The sequence below is a fragment of the Neolamprologus brichardi genome, chromosome 9 (genome assembly GCF_056152115.1).
Source record: "Neolamprologus brichardi isolate AB-2024 chromosome 9, ASM5615211v1, whole genome shotgun sequence".
Lineage (NCBI taxonomy): Eukaryota > Metazoa > Chordata > Actinopteri > Cichliformes > Cichlidae > Neolamprologus > Neolamprologus brichardi.
In genome coordinates this window covers 14,550,293-14,574,637 of record NC_142112.1, presented here as the reverse complement: position 1 = coordinate 14,574,637, position 24,345 = coordinate 14,550,293, and the positions used below count along the sequence as shown (strand labels likewise).

General features: G+C 38.5%; 1 protein-coding gene and 2 non-coding genes across 6 annotated transcripts; all 3 read left to right on the top strand.

Moving 5' to 3' along the window:
* The first annotated feature begins 5,835 nt into the window (after positions 1 to 5,835).
* On the top strand, positions 5,836 to 14,109 carry LOC148101248 (uncharacterized). Of its 4 annotated transcripts, XM_087845962.1 has the most exons (4): positions 5,836 to 5,906; positions 7,278 to 7,382; positions 11,774 to 12,370; positions 13,213 to 14,109. In XM_087845962.1, the coding sequence occupies exons 2-4, from the start codon at positions 7,365 to 7,367 to the stop codon at positions 13,891 to 13,893; spliced, it is 1,296 nt and encodes a 431-aa protein (XP_087702088.1). In that variant the 5' UTR covers positions 5,836 to 5,906; positions 7,278 to 7,364; the 3' UTR covers positions 13,894 to 14,109. The 4 variants fall into 4 exon arrangements, with proteins under 4 accessions (XP_087702088.1, XP_087702089.1, XP_087702087.1 ...); XM_087845963.1 differs by lacking the exons at positions 5,836 to 5,906; positions 7,278 to 7,382 and adding an exon at positions 7,502 to 7,585; XM_087845961.1 differs by lacking the exons at positions 5,836 to 5,906; positions 7,278 to 7,382 and adding an exon at positions 11,054 to 11,110.
* A 4,116-nt stretch (positions 14,110 to 18,225) lies between these two features.
* On the top strand, positions 18,226 to 18,297 carry trnap-ugg (transfer RNA proline (anticodon UGG)). Its single transcript has one exon. It is a non-coding gene; the product is annotated as a tRNA-Pro (tRNA).
* Positions 18,298 to 22,041: 3,744 nt separating this feature from the next.
* Positions 22,042 to 22,113, top strand: trnap-ugg (transfer RNA proline (anticodon UGG)). Its single transcript has one exon. It is a non-coding gene; the product is annotated as a tRNA-Pro (tRNA).
* Positions 22,114 to 24,345: the final 2,232 nt, after the last annotated feature.

Below are 24,345 nucleotides of genomic sequence, written 5' to 3'. Positions count from 1 at the left end.
AACAGGACTACAACAGTTCAAAATCAGGACTACTTAGGACTTAACCAAAACAGAACCAGGATCAAAACTAGATGATAGTAACACTAAAAATCATCATAGACCTGCACTACACTTATTTTTTAATTCTACCAAAGTAGACTATTTAGATTCATAAAAGTTTAGATAATTATTTAGCCTTGTTGTGCAAACAAGCCTGCATAACTTAATAAATATAGAATTTGAAAAGTAACAAATGGTATCTAAAAAGTTACACTAGGTACGAGATACATGTTCTGATGAGTTTTGGCAAACAACCATTTGACTAACATGTGTGTCTCACCTGCTCTTGTTCCCTCTCTGTTCCTCTCTCTCCCTCTCTGTTCCTCTCTCTCCCTCTCTGTTCCTCTCTCTCCCTCTCTCCCCCCTCTGTTCCTCTCTCTCCCTCTCTCTCCCTCTCTGTTCCTCTCTCTCCCTCTCTCCCCACTCTGTTCCTCTCTCTCCCTCTCTCTCCCTCTCTTTTCCTCTCTCTCCCTCTCTGGTCCTCTCTCTCCCTCTCTCCCCCCTCTGTTCCTCTCTCTCCCTCTCTCTCCGTCTCTCTCCCTCTCTCTCCCTCTTTGTTCCTCTCTCTCCCTCTCTGTTCGTCTCGCTCCCATTCTCTCTCTCTTTGTTCCTCTCTCTCCTTTCTCTCCCTCTCTCTCCCTCTCTGCTCCCCTCTCTCCCTTTCTGTTCCTCTCTCTCCCTCTCTGTTCCTCTCTCTCCCTTTTTGTTCCTCTCTCTCCTCTCTCTCCCTCTCTCTCCCTCTTCGTTCCTCTCTCTCCCTCTTCGTTCCTCTCTCTCCCTCTCTGTTCCTCTCTCTCCCTTTTTGTTCCTCTCTCTCCTCTCTCTCCCTCTCTCTCCCTCTCTCTCCCTCTCTGCTCCTCTCTCTCCCTCTCTGTTCCTCTCTCTCCTTCTCTGTTCCTCTCTCTCTCTGTTCCTCTCTCTCCTTCTCTGTTCCTCTCTCTCCCTCTCTGCTCCTCTCTCTCCCTCTCTGTTCCTCTCTCTCCTTCTCTGTTCCTCTCTCTCCCTCTCTGTTCCTCTCTCTCCCTCTCTGTTCCTCTCTCTCCCTTTCTGTGCTGACAATCAAGCCAAACACCAACATCATCAATATACAGTTGAAACCAGATATTTACACTCTTTAGATAAAAACACAAAAACCTTTTTAATTGTAACATCAAATCAGACTAAATGTTTATTTTTTTTAGATAGATAAATATAAAAACATATTTGTTAAATTTAAGAGTAAAGAGAAAATTGTCTGTACTTCTTAATTGCAAATGGCACCAAATTGTATTCAAAATTGAGCCACACTTATGGAGCTCCACAATTCTTTTCCTGGTGTTTTGGTTGACATCTCTTGATTTCCCCATGTCAAAGAAACAGGCTCTGTGTTTTGCCTTATATGCACCCACAGCTGTGCCACCAGTTTACTCACATGGACTCTACTAACCAATCAGAAGCTTCTTCAGCTCAGAATGGAATCGTCTGCAGTTTTCTTATTAATTAACAATAAACTTAGTGTATATGTACTCCTAAATTTGATGAAAGTGATAAAAATAGACAGCTTTGTCTCTCTTTCTGACATTTAACTAATTCAAAATATATTTCAATATTTATTTATCTAAAACAAAACAAGTTTACTCTAAATTGATGTTGTACAGTAAAAAAATGTTCTTGTGTTTTCCATAAAGTGTATGTAAACATCTGGTTTCAACTGTGAATATACTGCTGTGAATTGAAATTCCTTGTTTTGCATAGAAATATACTGAACAACATACAAAGCATAATATATAAAATAACATGTACCCGAGTTTTTTTTTAATATGAAGGCAATATGAGCAGAGAGCACAAACTTGTTGAGGGATTGGCTGTTAGTTCAGTGAGAGAGTAATTTGTAAAGAAAACTATTTTCACTAGCAGTCAAAACTAATGTGCACACATATGTCTGCATTTTTATTTTGTTAAATATGAACAAAAGAACTGAAAGTATCGACCCACGTGATGTGGATCGGCACGAGCACATCACGATAATGACTGGGTAACAGACGTCTCCGAAAACGTCAGAGCACTTTTGCAAATATGCGATGTCTTGATAAACCAAATAGATATTTGACGTTTATACGGCTACTTTCTCGCCTGAAAATATGTTAAAAGTTTATTTTGTGACGCAGAAAGATAAATTAGAGTAATATTGAAACTCAGTCGTGGCCTCCATTGTTGGAAACTGTTGCACTGAAATGTGAGATTTTAAAAAGGAGAATGTGGCTGTTTCCTGTGACTTGTTGGTTTTTGGGGATGATCCTCAGTTTGAGTTTCTTATGTTTAAATCCCAGATGAGCCCATTTGTTGTTTAAGACTTTGCCTCCTCCCTGTTGATTACTGTAATTTGTTACTATCAGGATGTCCTAAAAACTCCACGGAAAGCGTTTAGCTTCAGAGAAAAACTGGCAGGAAACAGAAAGACAGCATTTTCTCTTATATTGACTTTTCTCCACTGGATTCCTGTTAAATCTAGAATTGAATATAAAATACTATTTTTTATATTACTATTTTTACTTTTAGCTTCTACTTTTTTACATCACACTGTGCACAATCTCTGTGGAATTAATCATAGAGTAAAAACTAGAATCAAACACAGAAACCGATGACTTTCTGAGCTTTCAAAACAATCTCTCATACATTCTTCAGTTTTTTTTACTCTGATGTGTGACTTTGGAAAAATGACACAAAGAATTGTTTGGCTTGTTGGTCTAGTTTCAATGGGAGAAATGTCCCTGTCTCCCTTGCAGGGAGTCGTCCCTTGGAAGAACTCGCTACACGGGTGGAGAGTGCTCTTTAAAAAGGAGCTGAGCAACAAAACCGGTGATACTTCTGAGGCTGTTTCCAGCTCTGTGTCAGAGCAGAAACAGGTTTTTGCTGTCCCAAGAAGTCAATATGGCAACATCACTGCCACTCTGCACGATCACAGCACTGCTCCAGAGAGACCTAAAGGAAAGGCCCAGGTGGTGTTCACAGAGAGACAGTTGGATATTCTTGTCCATCAGTTTCATTTGAAACATTACCATGAGCCAAGAGAGATTAAATAGTTGGAAGAGATGACAGGACTGACCAGGTGAGTGTTTTTCAGCTTACTAAAATATAAGAAATTGAATTCGTGTTCAATCTTGTCTCCATTGTACTGATTAGATGTTTTCTATTTTCTTTCATCTTTGGGTAAAAACTTGGTTTCAAAACAGAAGGAGAAAGTTTAGGAGGAGGTCACATCCTCAGCATCTCAATCAGGGTGTCTCATTTCATGTAAGTATCTCCTATTATTAAACTTTGATTCAGACATCTGGGTAATTCATTCATTAATTTCATTTGAAATGTATTGAGTATAATTTGAAACAAGAACTTTGTATTGGACAGCCCCCACTCAAGCAGCAGTACACCCAGCACCTGGAGATCAATTTAATCAGAAGTGGTGCAAATTATCAGGCTGTGGGCAATTTTGCAGTTGGACCTCAATGGATCTTCCCCACCTCACCCCAGTTGTTTGGCTGGTTGATGCCACCAGGCAACGGCAATTATGAATTCAACCCTGTTGCCGGTATGAACAACAACAACTTGTGTTTTGAAAACACAGGTTTTGAAGGAGCAAGTGGAGAGCTTTGCCAGCAGCTAATGATCCTTTGATTACAAATATTGTAATGTATATCATATTTTTTGTATTGAGTTTGAATCTTCTTGTCTTCATGTAGCTCAACATAACAGAGTCTCAGATTTGATCTCTTCCAGTAAATGGGGGGTGAATTTGGATTTAAGAAATATTTGGATTCAGTCGACTCTGGCTATTGTAAATACATTTTAGTCAATCCAAAACACATACTGGGAAATCAGAGAGAACACATTCAGAAGTTTTGTATGAAACATTAAGAGATGAATTCATGAAAATGTGTTTTGTTTCAGTTTGTTGTACTTCCAGTATTTGTAAAAAATAATGTACATGAAGAATATTATCTGCCTTGTGTATGAGAAACTGTAAATAAAATATTTGTTTCACAAATTCAAAACTAACTTTGTCTCCAAACCTTCTGTCAGAGACTGAACATCCAAAAGTTTTAGAGACTTTATACCTCTTATCTTTCCATGTTAACTTGAGCTACAATCCTCTATACTCACAGTCAAAATATGAGACCCCGTGTCAAGCTCGTGTTGTCACAGTCTATGTCTCACTGTGTCTCTTGATTTATTTTTTACAAATATGTTTTACAAATAGAAAAACTCAATGTATCGACAACCGCTGCACATGTGAGATAAATCCACAGATACATAAATCATCAATCATCTTGTGGCCTTTCTGTTAGAGAGAGAGAGTATGAGTGTGTGTCTTTGTCACAATTGTATTTGATAATGAGGGCGGGAAGCTGCAATAATGGCCCCCAGGAGCCCAGATGGGGCTCCCCCAGACGAAGGCTGAGAATCACGGGGAACCACAGGCCAGGGGCAGCTGACTCCACTAGTGGCCGACCACCCCTTTGTATGACCTGCACCAGGCGCCCAAGAACACCTGCCTCCATGACCATGTCCCACAGGAGCCAGGCCATGCACGATCACACACAGGCTAGTCATTCAAAACAACTTTTCTTTGTCGTCTCTTTTTCTTTATAAACTGGTGGTGTTGCCACAGTAGAGTGTCTCGTGGTTTGTGGGCTCATCTAAAGGTAAGCACCGAGCCAAGTTTAATGTGAGTTCAGTTAATCTTGAGTTTAGCTCCTGAATGAGGTCTTCTGGCACTCTCCTCAGTATTTGTTCACAGTTTATTGTGAACACATTGAGAGAAGAGTGAGCGAGTGTTTGGAGAAAAACACCAACTAATCATTAGCTCAACACGCTGGGAGAAGTCGAGCGTTTGCTCGCAGAAAGTTGGAGCAGAAAAGTCTTTTCTGCTGCAGTAGTATCAGGGTCACAATAAACTTTATTGTCCAGCTGCTGTGGATGAACACAAATGTGGAATTCAATTAATGAATTGATTATATCCATTTCTCTGATTCCCAACGAGGATAAGGACATGACAGGATGTGGGGAATATAGACCAATGTGAAATTGAAAACTGAAAACTATTGTGCTGATGAAAAGAAGCATTACAGTTGGTTAGTTTGGGGTGTGAAACTGGAGCTTTGTGGATTCAGTTAGTATCAAAACAAATGAAAGAAAAATCATTTTCTTCTAAACATTTGTTGGAGAATTCTTATTGTAAAAAGTGAAAGTTATACAATCTATAAAGTAGAATTAATTGGATGAGATTTTTGGAAAATTCTTATCAAAACTCTTCGTTGCCTCCACATTGCAGCTGCAAGCTTATTGTTAAGTAGTTGAATGTGGTTATAACCAAGAAATATGTAAGATCTAATGTCTTCACAGAGACAGAATGCCTGTAATTATCAGGCTGTACTCAAGCCCATTAATTAAATCTGAAAACTGTGCTGTGACTCCAAACCCAAGTACCCTCCTGGGAAATTATGGCTACACTTGGATCTGCTGATAGAGGAGTTAGTCAGTGTAACCTTTATTAAATCAGGCAAAACAACACATACTTATTTACTGTGGCGGCCTGCAGAGTGCAAAACCTCTTAAATAAATGGGGGTGAGGGTAAGCTGAAGCCATCTGATGTTTATGTTCATGAATATAACACACTGACACATTTTGACTTTGTTTTTATTGTTTATTAAAATACTTTTAAATGTCTAGTTTAGTTTAAGAACCATCAAGTCCAGCAGGTGGCGGTAATGCACCTTTAAGCTCTAACCCCCAAAGAAAACCCCAAAAGAACAAGAAGCCGCAGAGTTCCCGCTTCATTGCGTTTGTGTTTTCGTTTATTTTTCTTCCGCATCTAAAGTGAAGCACTAAGGTAACTTTGATCTGAGTTCAGTCAATCTTGAATTTAGCTCCTGAGTGAAGTTTTCTGTTGCTCTCCTCGGTCTCTGTTGTCAGTTATTTGTGAACCAGTTGAAAGAAAAAGCCTCTACATCAAGTCAAGCTGCTATAAACTAATTTAAAAGAAAATATTAACAAATGCTAATGAAACACTGAGAAGAAAACACAAGAAAGCTTTTATATTAGCTAAGTGTAGTCAGAGTTTCTATTATTTTATTAGTCTGTTACTAAGCGCTAGTTAGCATCTCTGTGTCACTGTGTGGCACCTGCATAGTTTTTGAATGCAGCGTGCTATCCAAGCTAGCTAGCTAGCTAGCCCCACCCTTCATCCATATAAGGCCACTTACAGCGCCAAAATAAATCCAAATATGTTGGCGGTAAAAGTGCTATAATGAAATCCATTTAAAAGAAAGGTAAAAATAAATGTATTCCGGGCTAAAAAACAGCTGCCTTTATCAGCGCAAAGTTGTGTCGGCCCACAGGGCATTTGATTGTAAAAACTGGCCTCACTCTGAGAGGCGTGTTGTTAGAATCATTTCAAAGATGATTTGATAAATTCTGATCAGTATTCAGTAAATGAGCCGGATTATCTGTTAGCAAAATAATAATGATAGGCCAGAGATACCAGAGATGCATTTTTAAAACAAATACAACCTCGAACCCTAAGAGGGGATCTGTGTTCTTATTACATTTAAAAGTACTGCAGATCTTTTAAAGCTCCAAACAAAACTGAAATGGAAGAACAAAGATATATAGAATAGTCTTTTATTGTCTTTGTACATATTCAACTAAATTGTGGGTTCTCCGCACCAACTGTGCATGGAAAACAATATAAATAGCAAGACAGTAAGAATAAATAACATATAAGAGGAGTATATACAAAGAGGAGGAAGGCGCACATTAGAGGACCGAATGCTTGAAAGTAGTGCAATGGACTTGATACAAGTAGAGAATCGGAGTGTGACTGAGTGATGAGGGTTACTCAGATCATGGCTCAGATTTCTAAACCCACTCGGATAGGATAATCTTCCACGGCACACCTGATCAGTTCTCACGGCACACGTATATATGCCGCGGCACAGTGGTTGGGAAACACTGTACTCTCCATTGTAATCCATTGATTGTTCTGTTTTCGTTCTTGGCCAGGGCTTATTTTAAATTGCTCTCCTGGTACTGGTGTGCCATACTGCTTGGTATCGGTGCTCAAACCTTTTGTGTTTGTTTCAAACAAGTTGTCCACCCAAGGAAGCTAAAATTTGTTCTTTGTGTTGTCAGATGAACATATGAGACACTTTGACTCTTCAGTGCAGTGTGGAGCCTAACAAAGTTCTGTTTTGTGTCCCAGCTGATCAGCAGGAGGAGAAGAGTCTGACGGAGCAGCAGAGGAACACTTAAGCTACTTGGACTCAGCTCAGCCACTGCAGAGAAAACAATGAGCTCAACACAGAAGGTGACAGATACTAGTGTTAAGAAATACTCCATTAAAAGCTGAAGTACTGATATATATTTTTTGCTAAACTAACTGAACCTTGTGCTATATTATTGTAATGTAATAATCACGGGGAAAAGAGTCTGACGGAGCAGCAGAGGAAATTTCAGCTACTTGGACTCAGCTCAGCCACTGCAGAGAAAACAATGAGTTCGACAAAGAAGGTGACAGATACTAGTGTTAAGAAATACTCCATTAACCCTTTAAGGCCTATTGGAGCAGGAATGCTCCGTTTTGCGTAACAATTTTAAAATCCCGGTAGAACTGCACTTAAGCTAACACAATTATTTTATTTAGGAATAGTTGTACTTACATCTTATGCCATCAGCTTGCCCTTGGTCACGATTTAATTCCACATATGTATTTGCAGAAATTGCATAAAAAGCACTTGCAGCAAAAAAAACATAACGTACCAGAAACACACTTTGCCGTTCATAACACTTCCTACGTTAGAATAGATGTCAGCGGGAACTATCGCATGTCTGACTTTACCTGCCAAAACCTGCCTTCAGGGATACCTATACTGGTGTTTTTAAAAGTCATGTTTGACTTTATTCTTTTCTGTATTGTTTCTGGGATGCTTAGAACTCAAATTGCACTGTTGGCAATAGTTTATTTTGATGCACATGCTGTTTGTTTTGCAAATTTGCATTGTAATATTTATTTTTATTTTTCTTGCAGTATATAAAAATCTCAAAAATACTCAAAACAAATTTCCTGTGGTTGGAAACAATGTGCAACTTTTTTGCATTTACAGTTTTGAGGGATAAACCTCTGAAATTTCTTTAACTGGAAATATGTGTACAGGGCTTGCAAAATCGCTAGCCTGACGTCCCGGGGCTAGCGAATTTTCCAGTCGGGCTACCAAACTCTATCTCTGCCCTGCCCGTCGGGCTATCGTAGGAAGGAAAATATATGTCAATGCTTTTGCATTCTTTCGGAAATGTAGCTGGGTAATTATGCCATTGGCATCGGTGAGCCACTGTCAATATGAGACATATTGAAATCGTGTTTGAATTTGCGCTTGTTTTTTGCGCATTCGCTGTCAAAATAAAAAACGCGCACAAGATAAGAAGTTGCAACGCGTGTTTGCGTACATAAGATTTTCTGGAGGAGGACAGACATTTGTTTAGAACTCTTAAAGATGTCGATGCAAGCTCCTTTAAGCAATTACTTTGGTGTTCCTCCACCTCCAAAGAAATGTCAGAAGGAGTCCGAACCACAAAAGAAGCGCGTATTCTCGGAAAAGTGGTTGCAGGAGGTGAGCTGGCTTCAAACAAATGATGAACGCACAGAGATGTGGTGCAGAATGTGTCGTGAAAATCCCACTCTAGCGGGCAAAAACACTGCCTTTTATATGGACGCAAACGCACGTTGCAACTTCTTATCCGGTGCGCGTCTTTTAATTTGACAGCGAATGCGCACATGCGGACCACTTATGGGCACCCGTGTAAATAACATAATGTTCTGCTGGGTGTGTTGTTGGTTTTCCCTCGATTTCTGAGTCGACAAGCGCCTTTGTTACTGGGACCAGTCATTTTAAGAAAGGCCCCCATTAGAACCCATGAGAAATGCAAGAAATGCATTATTGCTCAGTCTGCAATATCTTTCCCGGAACAAACACCAATTGCAAATAACATACTAAAAATAAACCTGAAAATCCATTTAAAACAGCGTGCTATGTTGCAAAGAGTGAACTACCACTGGCACAATTTAGCAGTCTTTGCAAACTTCAAAAAGCAAATGGCCTAGATCTTGGTTCCACTTGCCTCTTACCCGTGACTTCAGTGGAAATTTCAAATTCAGGATCTGACACAGACTGATTCATGTTCTACACAGTTCTTACAAGTTCATTGAAATTTCTGTTCAATTAGAACCAAGTATTTGAGCTGATGATTGTAATTTTTATACAATGTTGTAATTTGTTTTTCAACAATTTTTTGATTAATGTTTTGTTTCCTTTACAATATTATACTTTAATGTGTAATATTGTAAGGGAAACAAAACATCAATCAAAAAATTGCTCTCTTTTTTATTTGGGCTACTTAAATTTATTTTGGGCTACCAAAAACTGAACAGTCCCTGCCCGAAGAGCTACCAGGGATTTTGAAATTTTGCGAGCCCTGGTGTAGAAACAGAACCAAAAAAACTGATTTAAACAAATTTTTGTATTTAATTGCAGTTTTTTTGCACTTTATGTAGTTACTATGGACTCAATGCATAGATAATATTAAGATTTGGGATCTAATGGTCATATTGATGTATAGCAACTTGAAATGATCCTAAAAATGGCATTAAGGGCATGTAAAAATATAAAGATTAGCTCTGGCAAACTTGGTTCTATGGTAGTTCTTAAAGGGTTAAAAGCTGAAGTACTGATATATATTTTATGCAAAACTAACTAAACCTTGTGCTATATTAATGTAATGTAATAATCATGTAATAATACAATGCCTACATTGTAGAGGGTGATTTTGCCTCTAAAGAGGAAAATGGGCAGGGAAGAGGTTAAAGTGGGATTCAGCAGGATTCAACCCTAAAATCAGCTGTAGTGGCTCAGTGTGGGGAAAAGAGTCACAGCTCACAATCATTTCTATTGAGAGCTCCAGTCGATTTTCTTAATGTACAGGCTGTGATCAGCTGACCTGCTGCTCTCTGTGGATGTACACAACTGAATTCAGCCAGATGTCTGCAGATGTTTCATGAGTTGTCCTGGCTGACTTCCATCCTCTACACCAGGGGTGTCAAACTCAACTGCACACGGGACCAAAACTCAAGGCACACTTTAGGTCGCAGGCCAAACAAGATAAACATTTATTGAACACACTAAAACCATGTTTTTTAAACATAAATATGAATAAAAACAGACAGGAATATTATTCCAGAATAAATAAACTTAAAAAAAAATCAACTTTAACTTTAAATGTTTTGATCTTCATAAAAATATATCCTGTCAAAATTATGCAAGTTAGAAATATGAACATGCTGCCAAAAACCCCAGAAAAAATAAATGAAAACATACACAAGGTTGGAGCTGCATGTAGACGGAGCTGGGGCATTGCTGCAGGAATGGAACTAATAAACTGTGCGGGCCATTCAGTGTCGTACTTTGCCTTGAGTGTATCATTACACTGCAGCTCCATCTGAATCTGCACAGGTGCAGTTTCCACGTAAAGAAGCAGCTCGAAATTCTCTTTTTGTGCTTCACAGTCACCAAAGCGCCGCGAACTCAGTGCGCTCAGTTTATCAGCAAAGTGCACCGACTTGGTTCAACATCACTTGGCAACAGGGAAAGTGAGACAGGTTGCACTGGTGCATTTGTGACAGCTTCACTTGAAATGCCTTCACCGCATCATACATGCCATGTCCATTGTTAAACCTCCCAATTCTTTTGATCTTTGGGCTGAAGGAAGGACAATACTCGCTGTATAAATGCTCAATCAACAATCTTTTATTCCATACAATTCAACACTTTTGAGCATAAACCATCCGGAGGGGAGATGAGCGCGGGAGGGTGTCCGCCTGATCTCGAAGTGTCTTAGCGTTTCTCACATTCTTATAGCTTCAGCCCCCCTTCACCTAGTCATAAAACCTAAACATTCACATCTTTCTCTCTTACGGCGCCTAAGTGACGGCCTTCGCTCCCTGTTTTATCTCCTCCTGATGAGATGGGGCAGAAAACCTCTCCGGTATGCTCTGTTCTCTTCTAATCAGACAAATAAGGCCATGACTCTCTGAAAACAGTATTTCTTATACCTCAGCAGTATAATGCATCATAAAACAATATCATTCATTCACAATAAATCAGCAGTCTAATGTAATACAAATCAGTTTAATAACAAGCCTGTTTTGAAAATGTAAGGAGTAGAAAATACAGATTTTTTTTTTTAATGTAGCGAGTAAAAGTATAAAAAAACCCTCAGGTTACAGTCAGACTCTGACATCATCTTTCACTGAACCAAGCTAGTAACTGTTACATTTGATTTATTATTATCGAATAAATTAGACAATTATAGAAATTTAAAATAGGAAACAGCAACAGGAAATATAAAAAAGTACAGACCTAGTAAACATTTATTACTATTCTGAGTGTTAGCATTAATATTTGTGTACAAGCAGGAGAGATGGACATGATTTTAGATTGTTTGAACAATGATTAATTATTTTTAACACCAGGTTGGATGTAATGTGTTACTACTACCAGTAGGTGGGGATAAGAGACCTTTAAGGTGTTTGGTGCCACACTCCACCTTCAGGTTTAAAACTAGTGTTAATGGAGGGAGTTTGAAGCTTCTGTTTGTTCAATGACTGCATTTCACTCACTGCCTCTGTTTGTATCTCTGTCACTGCAGGACCAACATGGACCGAGAAATCAGCGCTCTCAGGAGGCCGACAAACCTCACAGAAGAAAGAGAGAGAAAAAAAACACCTGTAACGAGTGTGGGAAGGATTTTACCTGGAAGTCTGAACTAAAACAACATCAGCTTATCCACACTGGAGAGAGACCGTTCAGCTGTGACTTGTGTGGAAAGTCGTTTTCCTGGAAGAATGCCCTAAAAACACACCAAGTCGTCCACAGTGGAGTTAAAGCTTACAGCTGTGATCAGTGTGGCAGAGCTTTTACTCACAGTAGCCACTTACAGAGACATCTAGTTACCCACTCTGGAATTAAGGCATATAGCTGTGACATCTGTGGAAAAACCTTCAGCCGGCTATGGAGCCGAAATATACACCTACGCATTCATTCCGGAGAAGATGTGTACTGGTGTGATCAGTGTGGCAAATACTTTACAACAGACGCACACTTACAAAGCCACATGTTTACCCACAGTGAGGAGAGACCTTATCAATGTGACCTGTGTGAGAAGACTTTTAAAGCACCTCCTCACCTGAGACAACACCAACAGATCCACACCAGAAAGAGACTCTACAAGTGCAGTTACTGCGAGGTATGTATTTATATTTTACTCTTGTAAGTTCAGTCTGACTGTTTGGAACAAGTCTGCTCATTAAATTGTGTTAGCATGTTAGCACTTCTACTGCACCGAAGAGTAGCTCTGAGCCATTACTCAGATTTTCATTTCACTTATGATTTTTGTTTACACGATCATGAAAAACTGAAAATGCTGAAAATTGATATGTTGATGTTATTTAATCTTCAGGCAGCTTCGTGGTATATCATGGTGTTATTATTTCTGCATAAATGGCCTTTGGTTTACAGCGGCTCATTCCTCTGTCAGGTGTAAATAGAATAAAATAAAACATAAAATAAGTACAAAACCAAACCATTTAGTAATCTTCTCTTATGGCTAACAAAGTTGTATCGTTACGTAATGGTGTTACAGCTGTAGTATCATTGCTTACATATGGCTTTAGTACTTTTAAACATTAGTGTTAAAATATCCATTTGATGTTATAATTGCAGTGTCATTGGGGGTAATAGTTTTCCTTGTATCCTGGTCAGCTGAGTGTTATAACTGCACAATTACAGTGTTGTTAATGCAGTATTAAATTAGTATTATTGCAGTGTTACAGTAGTTTACCATGGGTACCCTAAAAACATTAGTGTGGTAGTACTTAAGTGTAAGTCAGATGTTACTGTAATATTAAAGAAGTATTACTGTAGTATTATGGTGGTATTATTGTAATTATTGTAGCCCAGTAAACTGAGTGTGTTATTTGAAACAGTAAAATGTAATTGGACGTCTGCAGAGATGCTCTTTATTTCAGGCGACGTTCAGGATAAAAGTGTTGAAGGACTGACTTACACTGTCTTTGTGTCTTTGTTTAGAAGCAGAGCGACACTGATGGATCCACTTCTCAACCCTGTCATCGCTGTGGTGGTAGGAAAGACTTTCGTTGTGACATCTGTGGAAAAACTTTCAGTCAGCAAGCCAGCCTAAAAATACATCAACGTAAACACACTGGAGACAAACTGAAATACTGCAAAGAATGTGGGAGAAGCTTCCCCACATCAACTGAGTTAAAACAACATAAACTCTTTCACAGTGGGGTCAAAAAGCACCTCTGTGATCAGTGTGGGTCATCCTTCACCACTGCAGGTAACCTTAAAACACACAAACGAGTCCACACAGGAGAGAAACCATACAAGTGCAGACACTGTGACAAAAGCTTCTCACGTTCAGGTAGTCGTAATGAGCATGAACGTACACACATGGAAGGAAACTACAGCTGTGAGCAGTGTGACAAGAGCTTCAGTAATCTCAGTTCATACTCTGCACACAAACGATCCCACGTTACTAATAAACTGTTTCACTGTTACCAATGTGCCAAAACATTCACTTCATTATCTGCTCTGTGCAAACATCAGCGTGATCACGCAGGGCTGAAATCGTTCCCATCACAGGACGACAGTGAATCTGAAGAGAGAGAAACATCCTCTTCTGGTTTCAGAGTCCAACTTAAAACCCTGGAGATCAGGCTCCACAGAGTTCAGATCGGCTCTTCTTAAAGATCTAATGAGGCTATGAATCAAACTCTTCCTGTAGTTCAATTTTAATCTTTATAAATTGTTCTTCTGTAGTGTTTGTGTTCAGTGGTTACCTTTTTTTTTAAATGGTTGGATGAAAAGTCAGTTTCCTGTTCTCAAGTTTTTATTGATTGTATTTTGTTAAATAAAGTTCTTAAATAAAGTTTAAAAAAAAGTTAAATAAAGAATTGGTTGAACGACAAAGATTTTGAGCCATGATGTCATTTCCTGTATTTCAGAGTAAAGACTGAAGTAACAAATGGAAACATGTTTACAGTCATGGAATAAACACTGATGGGTCATCTGTAGGAAGTACTATTGTTGACCTGACAGACTCGACCTTGTTTACAAAGAAAGAAAGGAACTGATTACATGTGTCAGCAGAGGCTTTCAGGGTTGTTTAGAGTAGAGCTGATAGTCTTAAATAGAACACGGGGATTATGACAATTTACAACAATGATCTGAGAAAAATATCTTTTAACATGACCGGTACCGGTCCGTGAGTCGTTTGGTACCGGGCCGCGAGAGTTGAGGCTCAGGTGTGAAACGTATGGTTTTCAGGGTTTTTATCGGTTTTCAGCATTATTTTGTTATTGTTTTTTATCGTTAATTCGGTTTTCCTGGGTCTTTTCACGTGAAAAATTAAACTTCAAATCTGAACAAGCACCTAGCACGCTGCCATGGGAACTGAAATTCACAGAGAAACCACCGGATCCCCCCACTGATATGACCACCGGCCCCACTCCTGCTAAACAGGTGAAAATAGATTTTTTCAAATAGTTTTTTTTTTTCAAAAACGGTTGTATAGAATTACATTTTTGCTTGATGCGATTTCCCTAAAATTAAAAGATTAAAAATAATAAAACAATTTTTAAAAAGAGACTTTTCCATTTGACTGAATTTTTATATGATGGATTATGCATAAAAATAGAATTGGGCTGAAAGGTCTATTGCTTTATTAAGTATTCAGGTGTGTATCAAAAAGTAACTAAGTAATAAGTAAGTAATTACTTTTGAAATTAAGTAATCAGTAATGTAACGGTATAACCTTTTTTGAGAAGTAATGAGTAATAAGTAACTAATTACTTTTTTCCAATTAACTTTAACAACACTGATCCAAACACAAACACTAGAGAACAATCAGCCACCGCTTCTATTCTTACAAACGTCACAATTTGCAAAAGCACACAATAATAACAGTTTGAATGTTTTTATTCACATAAAAGTGTTTCTACATTTGAATCATTAACAACTGTCAGATTTAATGTGATTTCTAAACAGAGAAAATCTCAGCTTAGTGTTTTGTGTTCGCATTAGACCTGATATAACAAAGGAAAGAAAGAAAGAAAATATTTTTTTCTCATCAAAGTTTATAAATCAAGTGTACAGTTAGCTTTGATTTAGAAGCAGCACAGTATGAAAGAGATGTTTCACAGAACATTTACCAGAGACAGACGCTGACTAATATGCTACAGTTCATCTTTATTCTTTTCTAGTTGTGTTAGTGTTGCCATGACTCTGCGTAGTTTCTCTTCATTGTCATTGATTTCTGCAGCTGTTGTCTTAAAGTACTTATTCATGTACTCCTTGCCGGCTCCCACGAAAGTCTATAGGTCATCCATTAAATCCAGCACTGGTGTAAGCAGTGATGTAAAACATTTCACTGACTTCAAAAGTTCGTACAAAGGATCCATGAGACGTTTAACAACATCAAGGACAGCAGGAACATAGGCTTTGTCTAAATAAACCAAATTCATGTAACAAAATATACAAAAGTATGTAGCGTAAAGAGTGCAAACAGACTTTTGTATGATGGGAAATTGTTTTTTTGTTTTGGTTGTCATAGCAAAGCATGTTTTTCTGTTTGGAGTCTGTCAACATCCATGTCCACGACATGGTCATTGACAGACTCACCTTCCTTCTTGCTGTTTCCTTTTGTAATTTTTCAACGTTTCCCTTCAGCTCCTCCTGCAAAACCAGAAAGAACGTCAACAAACATGCATGTGAAACATGTAACTGGGACAAAATGAGCATTTTAAAAGTAAGGAGAAAAGCTTAACCAGTGATCGGACGGTCATGATTTAATGGTAAAGGTGGTTAATTAAAAGTTACATTCTTTATTAAAACAACAACAACAAAAAGAAAGTTAACAGTCAGTTTACCAGTTCGCCCTTGTTTATCAGTGAACTTGAAAGATGGAGCAGACAGCAAAATCATAACTAAGCCTTTGGTAGTTGTGACACCACTCATGGTCAACTGTGCTGCTGCCATCAAAGTTTCTGAAACACATGAGAAAGTATCAATAAGGATTTAAGGAAATAAAGATTTGTAAAGAAATGTACAAAGAGAACTTTCTAAGTTTAAGAGATGTTGCATGAAAATCTGCCTGCAATATGTTTTGAGTCAAAGCACCTCTTTCATTTGAATTTCAAAAAGTCACGTTCTGCTTACATGAAAATATCAACTTCTTTTACATGAACTACTGTGACCTTGAAAGACCTTCCACAGTGAGCAAAACAAAACAGAGACTATATTCAGAATATGCATGTGCGAGCATGGATTTATACTAGCTGTCTGTGTATCCTAAATGCACAGACACTGTGGGTACATCAGGGAGTGCATCAGAGATCAGATATAAGATAAGATAAGATAAAGATAAGAATAAATCGTTATTGTCATTGCACATTCATAATTGGTACAATAGTACAACGAAATTGGAAACTGTCCCACATCGGCACTAAACACAACTAAACACAACACAACATGTAGTGGATTTTTAAAAAGTGAAAATAAAAAAAGTATGAATTAATAAATGACACAATTAATGTTTATTGCGCATAAAACTAAAACTAAAACCTCTGGAAAAGGCTGCTGCTGCCATCGCTTGTAAAAGTGGACCAAGTGCTCAGCTTGAGAAAAAGTTGAGAAAACAGAGAAATTTGGAACAATAGGTTTTTAAAAATGCTGCAAATACTTTATATACAAAGTAATTCAACCCACAGGGAACACAGTCAGATGTGAGTCGCGCTTTCACTTTTGTTTTCAACAAAGTGTTTCTGTCCAGGCTGTACCCCGCCTCTCGTCCTATGACAGCTGGGATAGGCTCCAGCGCCCCCCGCGACCCTGAACAGGATAAGCTGAAGCGAATGGATGGATGGTTTCTGTTTGTCTAGTCTGCTTTATAGGAATAGAAGCCCATCAGCTATTGTTATGACCATGACAAAACACGCTTTTCTTTTAGGTTGACACTTCATAAAACGTGTCATAAGTGGATTCTGAATTATGTTATATATTTTTATTAGTGTTTAAGAAGTTCTAGCAAAGTTAGGATTATATTTACTTATTTAAATCATTTCCTTTAATTAAATATTAAAATTAAATCCAAGCTGATAAAAAGCTATAATGAATATATTCTGATGGCACTGGGTCAGACTAACAAATATCAATCTTGTTTTTGTAATAGAGGTGTCAGTACTGATAACTGAGTCTGTTATCTGGTGAAACGATAACTAGTTCAGTCCGGTTAAAATTGTGAATTATTGTATTTCAGCAACTACACAGGGGAGTGCAGATCTGCAAAGCTTTCTTTATCAACAGCTGGTCATTTTCCACAGTTACTTTTAGAGCAATGGGTTTGATGCACATAACAGATGTTTGTTTCAAATCAGCATTTGAAACAAACATCTTTGTACGTAGGAATATATCAGTTAATGGGTACTACATTACAAATACTGTCTATGATACACATAAAAGCAATTGCACATTTATAGCAATAATACATAGAAAAAAGCAGATCTGACAAGTTTTGGAATGTTTCAATGATTACTGTCTTGTTAGTATCATGTTTCTGTAAGCAGACAGGGAGAACTGTGTGGTGCCTCCTTAAGTTTGTTTTCTTTTGGTACAGTATGACTCTCAACTTGCTGTACTAGTTACATACTTGTAATTTTTTTCAGTTTAAGGGAAGAAAGAAAATAATATATACTAGGCTTTTATAAAGCATGTCTGCTATATTCAAATGATAGAAGATGTAGAAAGATTCTTTAAAAAAGTACACACAGAGCAGTTAGTATGATATGATTTATTTTAACTTTATTTATTTAGGGCTAGCCCTCGTTGTTGTTGAGAATTCAAGTTAAATAGAATGTGTCCTTACAGTATGTCCAATAAATCTCTACCGAATTAATCCTAGAATAAAATCTAGAATCAAGCACACACACAGATGATTCTCTGAGCATTCTTTCACACATTCTTCATCATCTAGTTGCTCTGATGTGTGACTTTATGTAAAAAGACTTGCTGGACTGCTTGTGTGGCTCGTTGGTCTAGGGGTATGATTCTCGCTTTGGATGTGAGAGGTCCCGGGTTCAAATCCTGGACGAGCCCACGTGTTGTCTATCGAGCCTCTCAGCTGCCACATGTTGTTTAAGCTCCATTTGAAAGAATCTCTGCAGCTGCACACAATGTGAGTGAAGTTTGCCCTCCCACCTTCTTCAAATCCAACATAAGTGGTATCAAACATTTGTGCTTGGTTTGTGCTGCTAAAATTGTTGTTTGTGCTGCTTCTGTTTTAAAGATATTAATGAAAATGTAAAGGTCAAAAGGTCAACCAGCCCCCCCCACATTACCCAAATCAAAGAAAATTGATGTCAAACTGAGCGCGTGTGTGATTTCCCCGTTTTCCCTGGAGCCCTTGACCCCTGCCCCTGACGTCTTGTATATAGCACTAACCCCGCACTGTCTGTACAAACACTTGGTGAAGATCTGTAAATAAACCGTCTTTGTTTAAACGCTACTCATGAGTCCTGCGAGTGGATCCTCTAAGCAACCCGTGACACCTGATCTCTGTGACATCATCGATGCATTTTGGGATGTAGGCAGTAACAGTTTCTGTATATTCCTGAAAGTCTGTGGTGTTGTCGTGTGTGGCAGCCTGTGGTGGAAAAGCAGTCTTGCAGTGCCTCTGAGGACCCTTCTGGCCACACCTGTACCTGCTTACAGGTTTGGTTTGGTGACTTTGATCAGGGGGGAACCCATGGCACACCTAGGTTTCTGCCTGTACTGACCCTTATGCAAAATAGGTGGAATTAAGACACAGTTCCAAAAGCAAACACAACTGATCAGTGCTGAGAGCGGTCCTGTTGCTGAGGTTGGGGTGATCCTGTAATCTCTTATGAACTACCTCAAAACAAAATAATTTGCAGGACAAATGTTTGACATCAATTTTGTTCAATTTGAAGAAGATAGGGGGGCCAACTTCACTCACATGTGTTTATAAGGTTGGGAAAACCTGCAGTCAGCTGAGACTGAAGAAGTCACTTGGATGAGTGACGAAACGTTTCTCCAACTGAAAATGTCCAGATGAACAGAATCAACCTTTTGGGATTTACTTACCTGGATGATCAAGACGTTATTTTATTAAAAATTTTTAAAATGTTAGCAGCACAAACAACAATTTTTGCAGCACAAACCAGCACAAACGTAGCACAAACGTTTAACATCAATTTTCTTTGATTTGGGTAATGTGGGGGGGCTGGTTGACCTTTTGACCTTTACCTTTTCATTAATATCTTTAAAACAGAAGCAGCACAAACGACAATTTTAGCAGCACAAACCAGCACAAACATAGCACAACTGATTGACACCCATTTTGTTTGATTTAATTAATGTGGGGGGCTGGTTGACCTCTGATGACCTCTAGAAATTTTTATTAATATCTTTAAAATGATAGTAGCACAAACGAAAAATTTTGCAGCACAAACCAGCACTAACGTAGCACAAACGTTTGATACCACTTTTGTTGGATTTGAAGAAGGTGGGGGGCCAACTTCACTCACATCTGCACACATGTTCCCATAGTACCTCATACAGGGACAGCTAACAGATCTGATATGAATGATGTCATTAGCGTTGTTCTTGTTTTTTGATTGAGTTTGTGAAACAGTTGTACGTCTGGTCAGATTGTTTTGTATTTGTGTGTGGATTGAAGCACATGCCTGAGAGCACATCAATCACTGCACATATTTGTTCAATCTTAGGTTATATTTGTGGATCATACTGTATTCATTTGTAACACTTTTGAGACAGATTTCTCTCCACATAAATGACCGATGTTCCCTGAATGCCTCACATACAGCTCCAGCACATTTTAACACAATCTTTCATACGTTTTTCTTTCATGCTTCATCTATTTGCTCTGACATTCAACATTGTTACAGCTGGTTCTCACCTGTGGTTCGTTGGTCTAGGGCAGGGGTCTCAAACTTCAATGAGCTGTGGGCCACTGCTGGCACTGTCATCTCATGTGAGGACCACTTTACTGTTCAAGTAGTACAAAAAACAAATAAACAAACAAGTAAACAGGCACAAATATTTCCGAAATGTGGTTTTGTGTTTGTTTTTACATTTCAAATCTTATAACAATCGTATAATCGTATAACAAGACAAAAGACTTAGACTTAGAACTTTTGTTGTCATTTTACAGTTGCTTGCACAATTAAATTATGTGACAAGACCACGAGATGCAAAAGTAAAAGACAATATACAAAGGAAGAAGAGAAAAAAAATAACCTTTCATTGAACTACCAAATAATCAAATTGGTACTCTCTTTCTGGCCAGACACATGGCAGCACTTCTGCTATAATTTTGTTCATATTTAAAAATAAAAATGCAGACATAAGTGTACATATTAGTTTTGTTGTCTTTACAAATAACTCTCTCACTGAACTAACACAGCCAATCCCTCAACAGGTTTGTGCTCCCTGCTCATATTGCCTTCATATTAAATCATTTTGTGCTTTTATTATTAATTATTTTAACCTTGCACTCAACAACAAACAAATACTCCCTAACAAAAAAAAGGAACTTCAGTGGCCAAAATGCATTATATTTCTTCAGGTCAATATATGGGTCACAAGTAGGAGGGAGGGAAGCCGCGAGTTTGAGACTCTTGCTAAGATCAAATGGTGGAGAGTCGCAGGTATTTATATACCAGTGGGAGTTGTCCCTCAGAGGAACCCAGGCACTCATCTTCTCAAGCTCCTTAGACTAACAGGCCCTGGATGACTGAGAACAGACAAAACTACTATCTTTTAGGCACTGGTGGGAGTTAAACCCAGGATCTCCTCTTTTCTAACTTTCCAGTTACAAGACAGGTACTTTAACCAACTAAGCTAATGCACCACATGAACTCAGATGAGTAACTGATGAATGCTTGAATGAAACAACCAGAGAAGGAGGTTCAGTGAAGAACATCTGACACATATCTACTTGACATGAAAGCAGTACAGTATCATTTGTTATTAGAGGAGGTCAAAGAAGTGTGTCAGTGAGAAATATCCATCAAAATTATTACTGTGGGTAAAAGCCTTGCTGCTTCAATTTGGACCGCTTGAAGACGATTTAAGGTAGCCTTAGACAGACAGGAAAAGAGTGCGTTACAACAGTCTAACCGGGAGGAAATGAAGGCATGGACAAGCATCTGCATTTCGCCTCCATGGAGACAATAGTCCTAAGTTTAGAGCTTAAATGAACAAAGCAGGAGCAGGTCACAGACTTGATATAAGCATCAAAAGAAAGAGACAGATCAAAATTTATCCCAAGTTTCTGAGCAGTAGCTTTTGTCAAGGAGTTGTCCAGGAAAGCACAGGATTTAGTCCCAATGATCTTGTTTTTGTTTTTGCACACCCAGCCTCCCAAACTGGGTGGTACTGGACTAAATGATTGTAGTGGTGAATGGGTAAGTAAAAGTTTTGGCCAAACAAGATGTATGTGAGACATTTACATGCTCAGTTGTAGCTACAGTTGGAACACAGATTATATTCTTCATGAATAGAATAATACAGAGAAGAGTGAACACAGTCAATGAGCTTGTCACTTCAGGAACTCATTAGGAATTTGAACCCAGGACCACACGGACAACATGAGGGAATCATATACCTACAGTTGTGAATGTGTCCTTACAGTATGTCAAATAAATCTCTACAGAATTAATCCTAGAATAAAATCTAGAATCAAGCACACAAACAGATGATTCTCTGAGCATTCAAGACAATCTTTCACACATTCTTCTTCATCTAGTTGCTCTGATGTGTGACTTTATGTAAAAAGACTTACTGGACTGTTTGTGTGGCTCGTTGGTCTAGGGGTATGATTCTCGCTTTGGGTGTGAGAGGTCCCGGGTTCAAATCCTGGACGAGCCCACGTGTTGTCTATCGAGCCTCTCAGCTGCCATATGTTGTTTAGGCTCCATTTAAAAGAATCTCTGCAGCTGCACACAATGTGAGTGAAGTTGGCCCTCCCACCTTCTTCAACTCCAACAAAAGTGGTATCAAATGTTAGTGCTGCTAAAATTGTTGTTTGTGCTGCTTCTCTTTTAAAGATATTAATGAAAATGTAAAGGTCAAAAGGTCAACCAGCCCCCCCACATTACCCAAATCAAACAAAATTGATGTCAAACTGAGCGCGTGTGTGATTTCCCTGTTTTCTCTGGACCCCTGCCCCTGACATCTTGTATATAGCACTAACCCCACACTGTCTGTACAAACACTTGGTGAAGATCTGTAAATAACCCGTCTTTGTTTAAACGCTACTCATGAGTCCTGCGAGTGGATCCTCTAAGCAACCCGTGACACCTGGTCTCTGTGACATCATCGATGCATTTTGGGATGTAGGCAGTAACAGTTTCTGTATATTCCTGAAAGTCTGTGGTGGAAAAGCAGTCTTCCAGTGCCTCTGAGGACCCTTCTGGCCACACCTGTACCTGCTTACAGGTTTGGTTTGGTGACTTTTATCAGGGGGGAACCCATGGCACACCTAGGTTTCTGCCTGTACTGACCCTTATGCAAAATAGGTGGAATTAAGACACAGTTTCAAAAGCAAACACAACTGATCAGTGCTGAGAGTGGTCCTGTTGCTGAGGTTGGGGTGATCCTGTAATCTCTTATGAACTACCTCCAACGCTTCTATGACTGGGATGCAAGTGAAGACAGATGTAACATCTCTCTCTCACTGTACATGTACTGTTTATAAAATTAGGGAAACATAACCTGCACAAACAAAATAATTTGCAGGACAAATGTTTGACATCAATTTTGTTCGATTTGAAGAAGGTAGGGGGGCCAACTTCACTCACATGTGTTTATAAGGTTGGGGAAACCTGCAGTCAGCTGAGACTGAAGAAGTCACTTGGATGAGTGACAAAACGTTTCTCCAACTGAAAATGTCCAGATGAACAGAATCAACCTTTTGGGATTTACTTACCTGGGTGATTAAGCACGCATCAAGACGTTATTTTATTAAAAATTTTTAAAATGCTAGCAGCACAAACAAAATTTTTTGCCGCACAAACCAGCACAAATGTTTGACATCAATTTTGTTTGATTCCATTAATGTGGGGGGGCTGGTTGACCTCTGTTGACCTCTAGAAATTTTTATTAATATCTTTAAAATGATAGTACCACATCCGAAAAATTTTGGATCACAAACCAGCACTAACGTAGCACAAATGTTTGATACCACTTTTGTTGGATTTGAAGAAGGTGGGGGGGCCAACTTCACTCACATCTGCACACATGTTCCCATAGTACCTCATACAGGGACAGCTAACAGATCTGATATGAATGATGTCATTAGCGTTGTTCTTGTTTTTTGATTGAGTTTGTGAAACAGTTGTACGTCTGGTCAGATTGTTTTGTATTTGTGTGTGGATTGAAGCACATGCCTGAGAGCACATCAATCACTGCACATATTTGTTAAATCTTAGTTTATATTTGTGGATCATACTATATTCATTTGTAACACTTTTGAGACAGATTTCTCGCCACATAAATGACCGATGTTCCCTGAATGCCTCACATACAGCTCCAGCACATTTCAATACAATCTTTCATACATTCTTCTCTCGTGCTTCATCTATATCCTCTAACATTTAATCAAGTGTAATAATACACATTGATTAAATGTCCCAAAGTAAAGAAATCTCTCTGTGAACCTTTAGTTTGCTGCCATCTTGTGGCAGCAGCTGGCTACTGTTATTTGCATATGTGCATGGTGGTTTTTTTATTTTACGTAATAATTTGAAACAAACCCATTAATTAAATTAGTAAGTTGAAGTAATATATGAAATATTAGTTTGGGTAAGTCCCAGATTTCAGTTTATTTGACAATAGCTTCATTTAATAAGAAGATGTGAGATCCAAATATATGCTTCTGTCGACACGTGTTCATTTTGATGAAGTTTACTGAACAAAGTTGAATCATCACAACAACCAAAATGTTAGCAACACATTATAAAGTTTATTATTGTAACTATGGTAACCATGTTTATGTTTGATTTAGCTGTTTTAGTCTTAGCTGCTAACTCAAACACATTCTGTAGGTGTCACATTTAGAAGACTGTAAGTTCACACACTTTCAGACTTTTGCAAACCAGA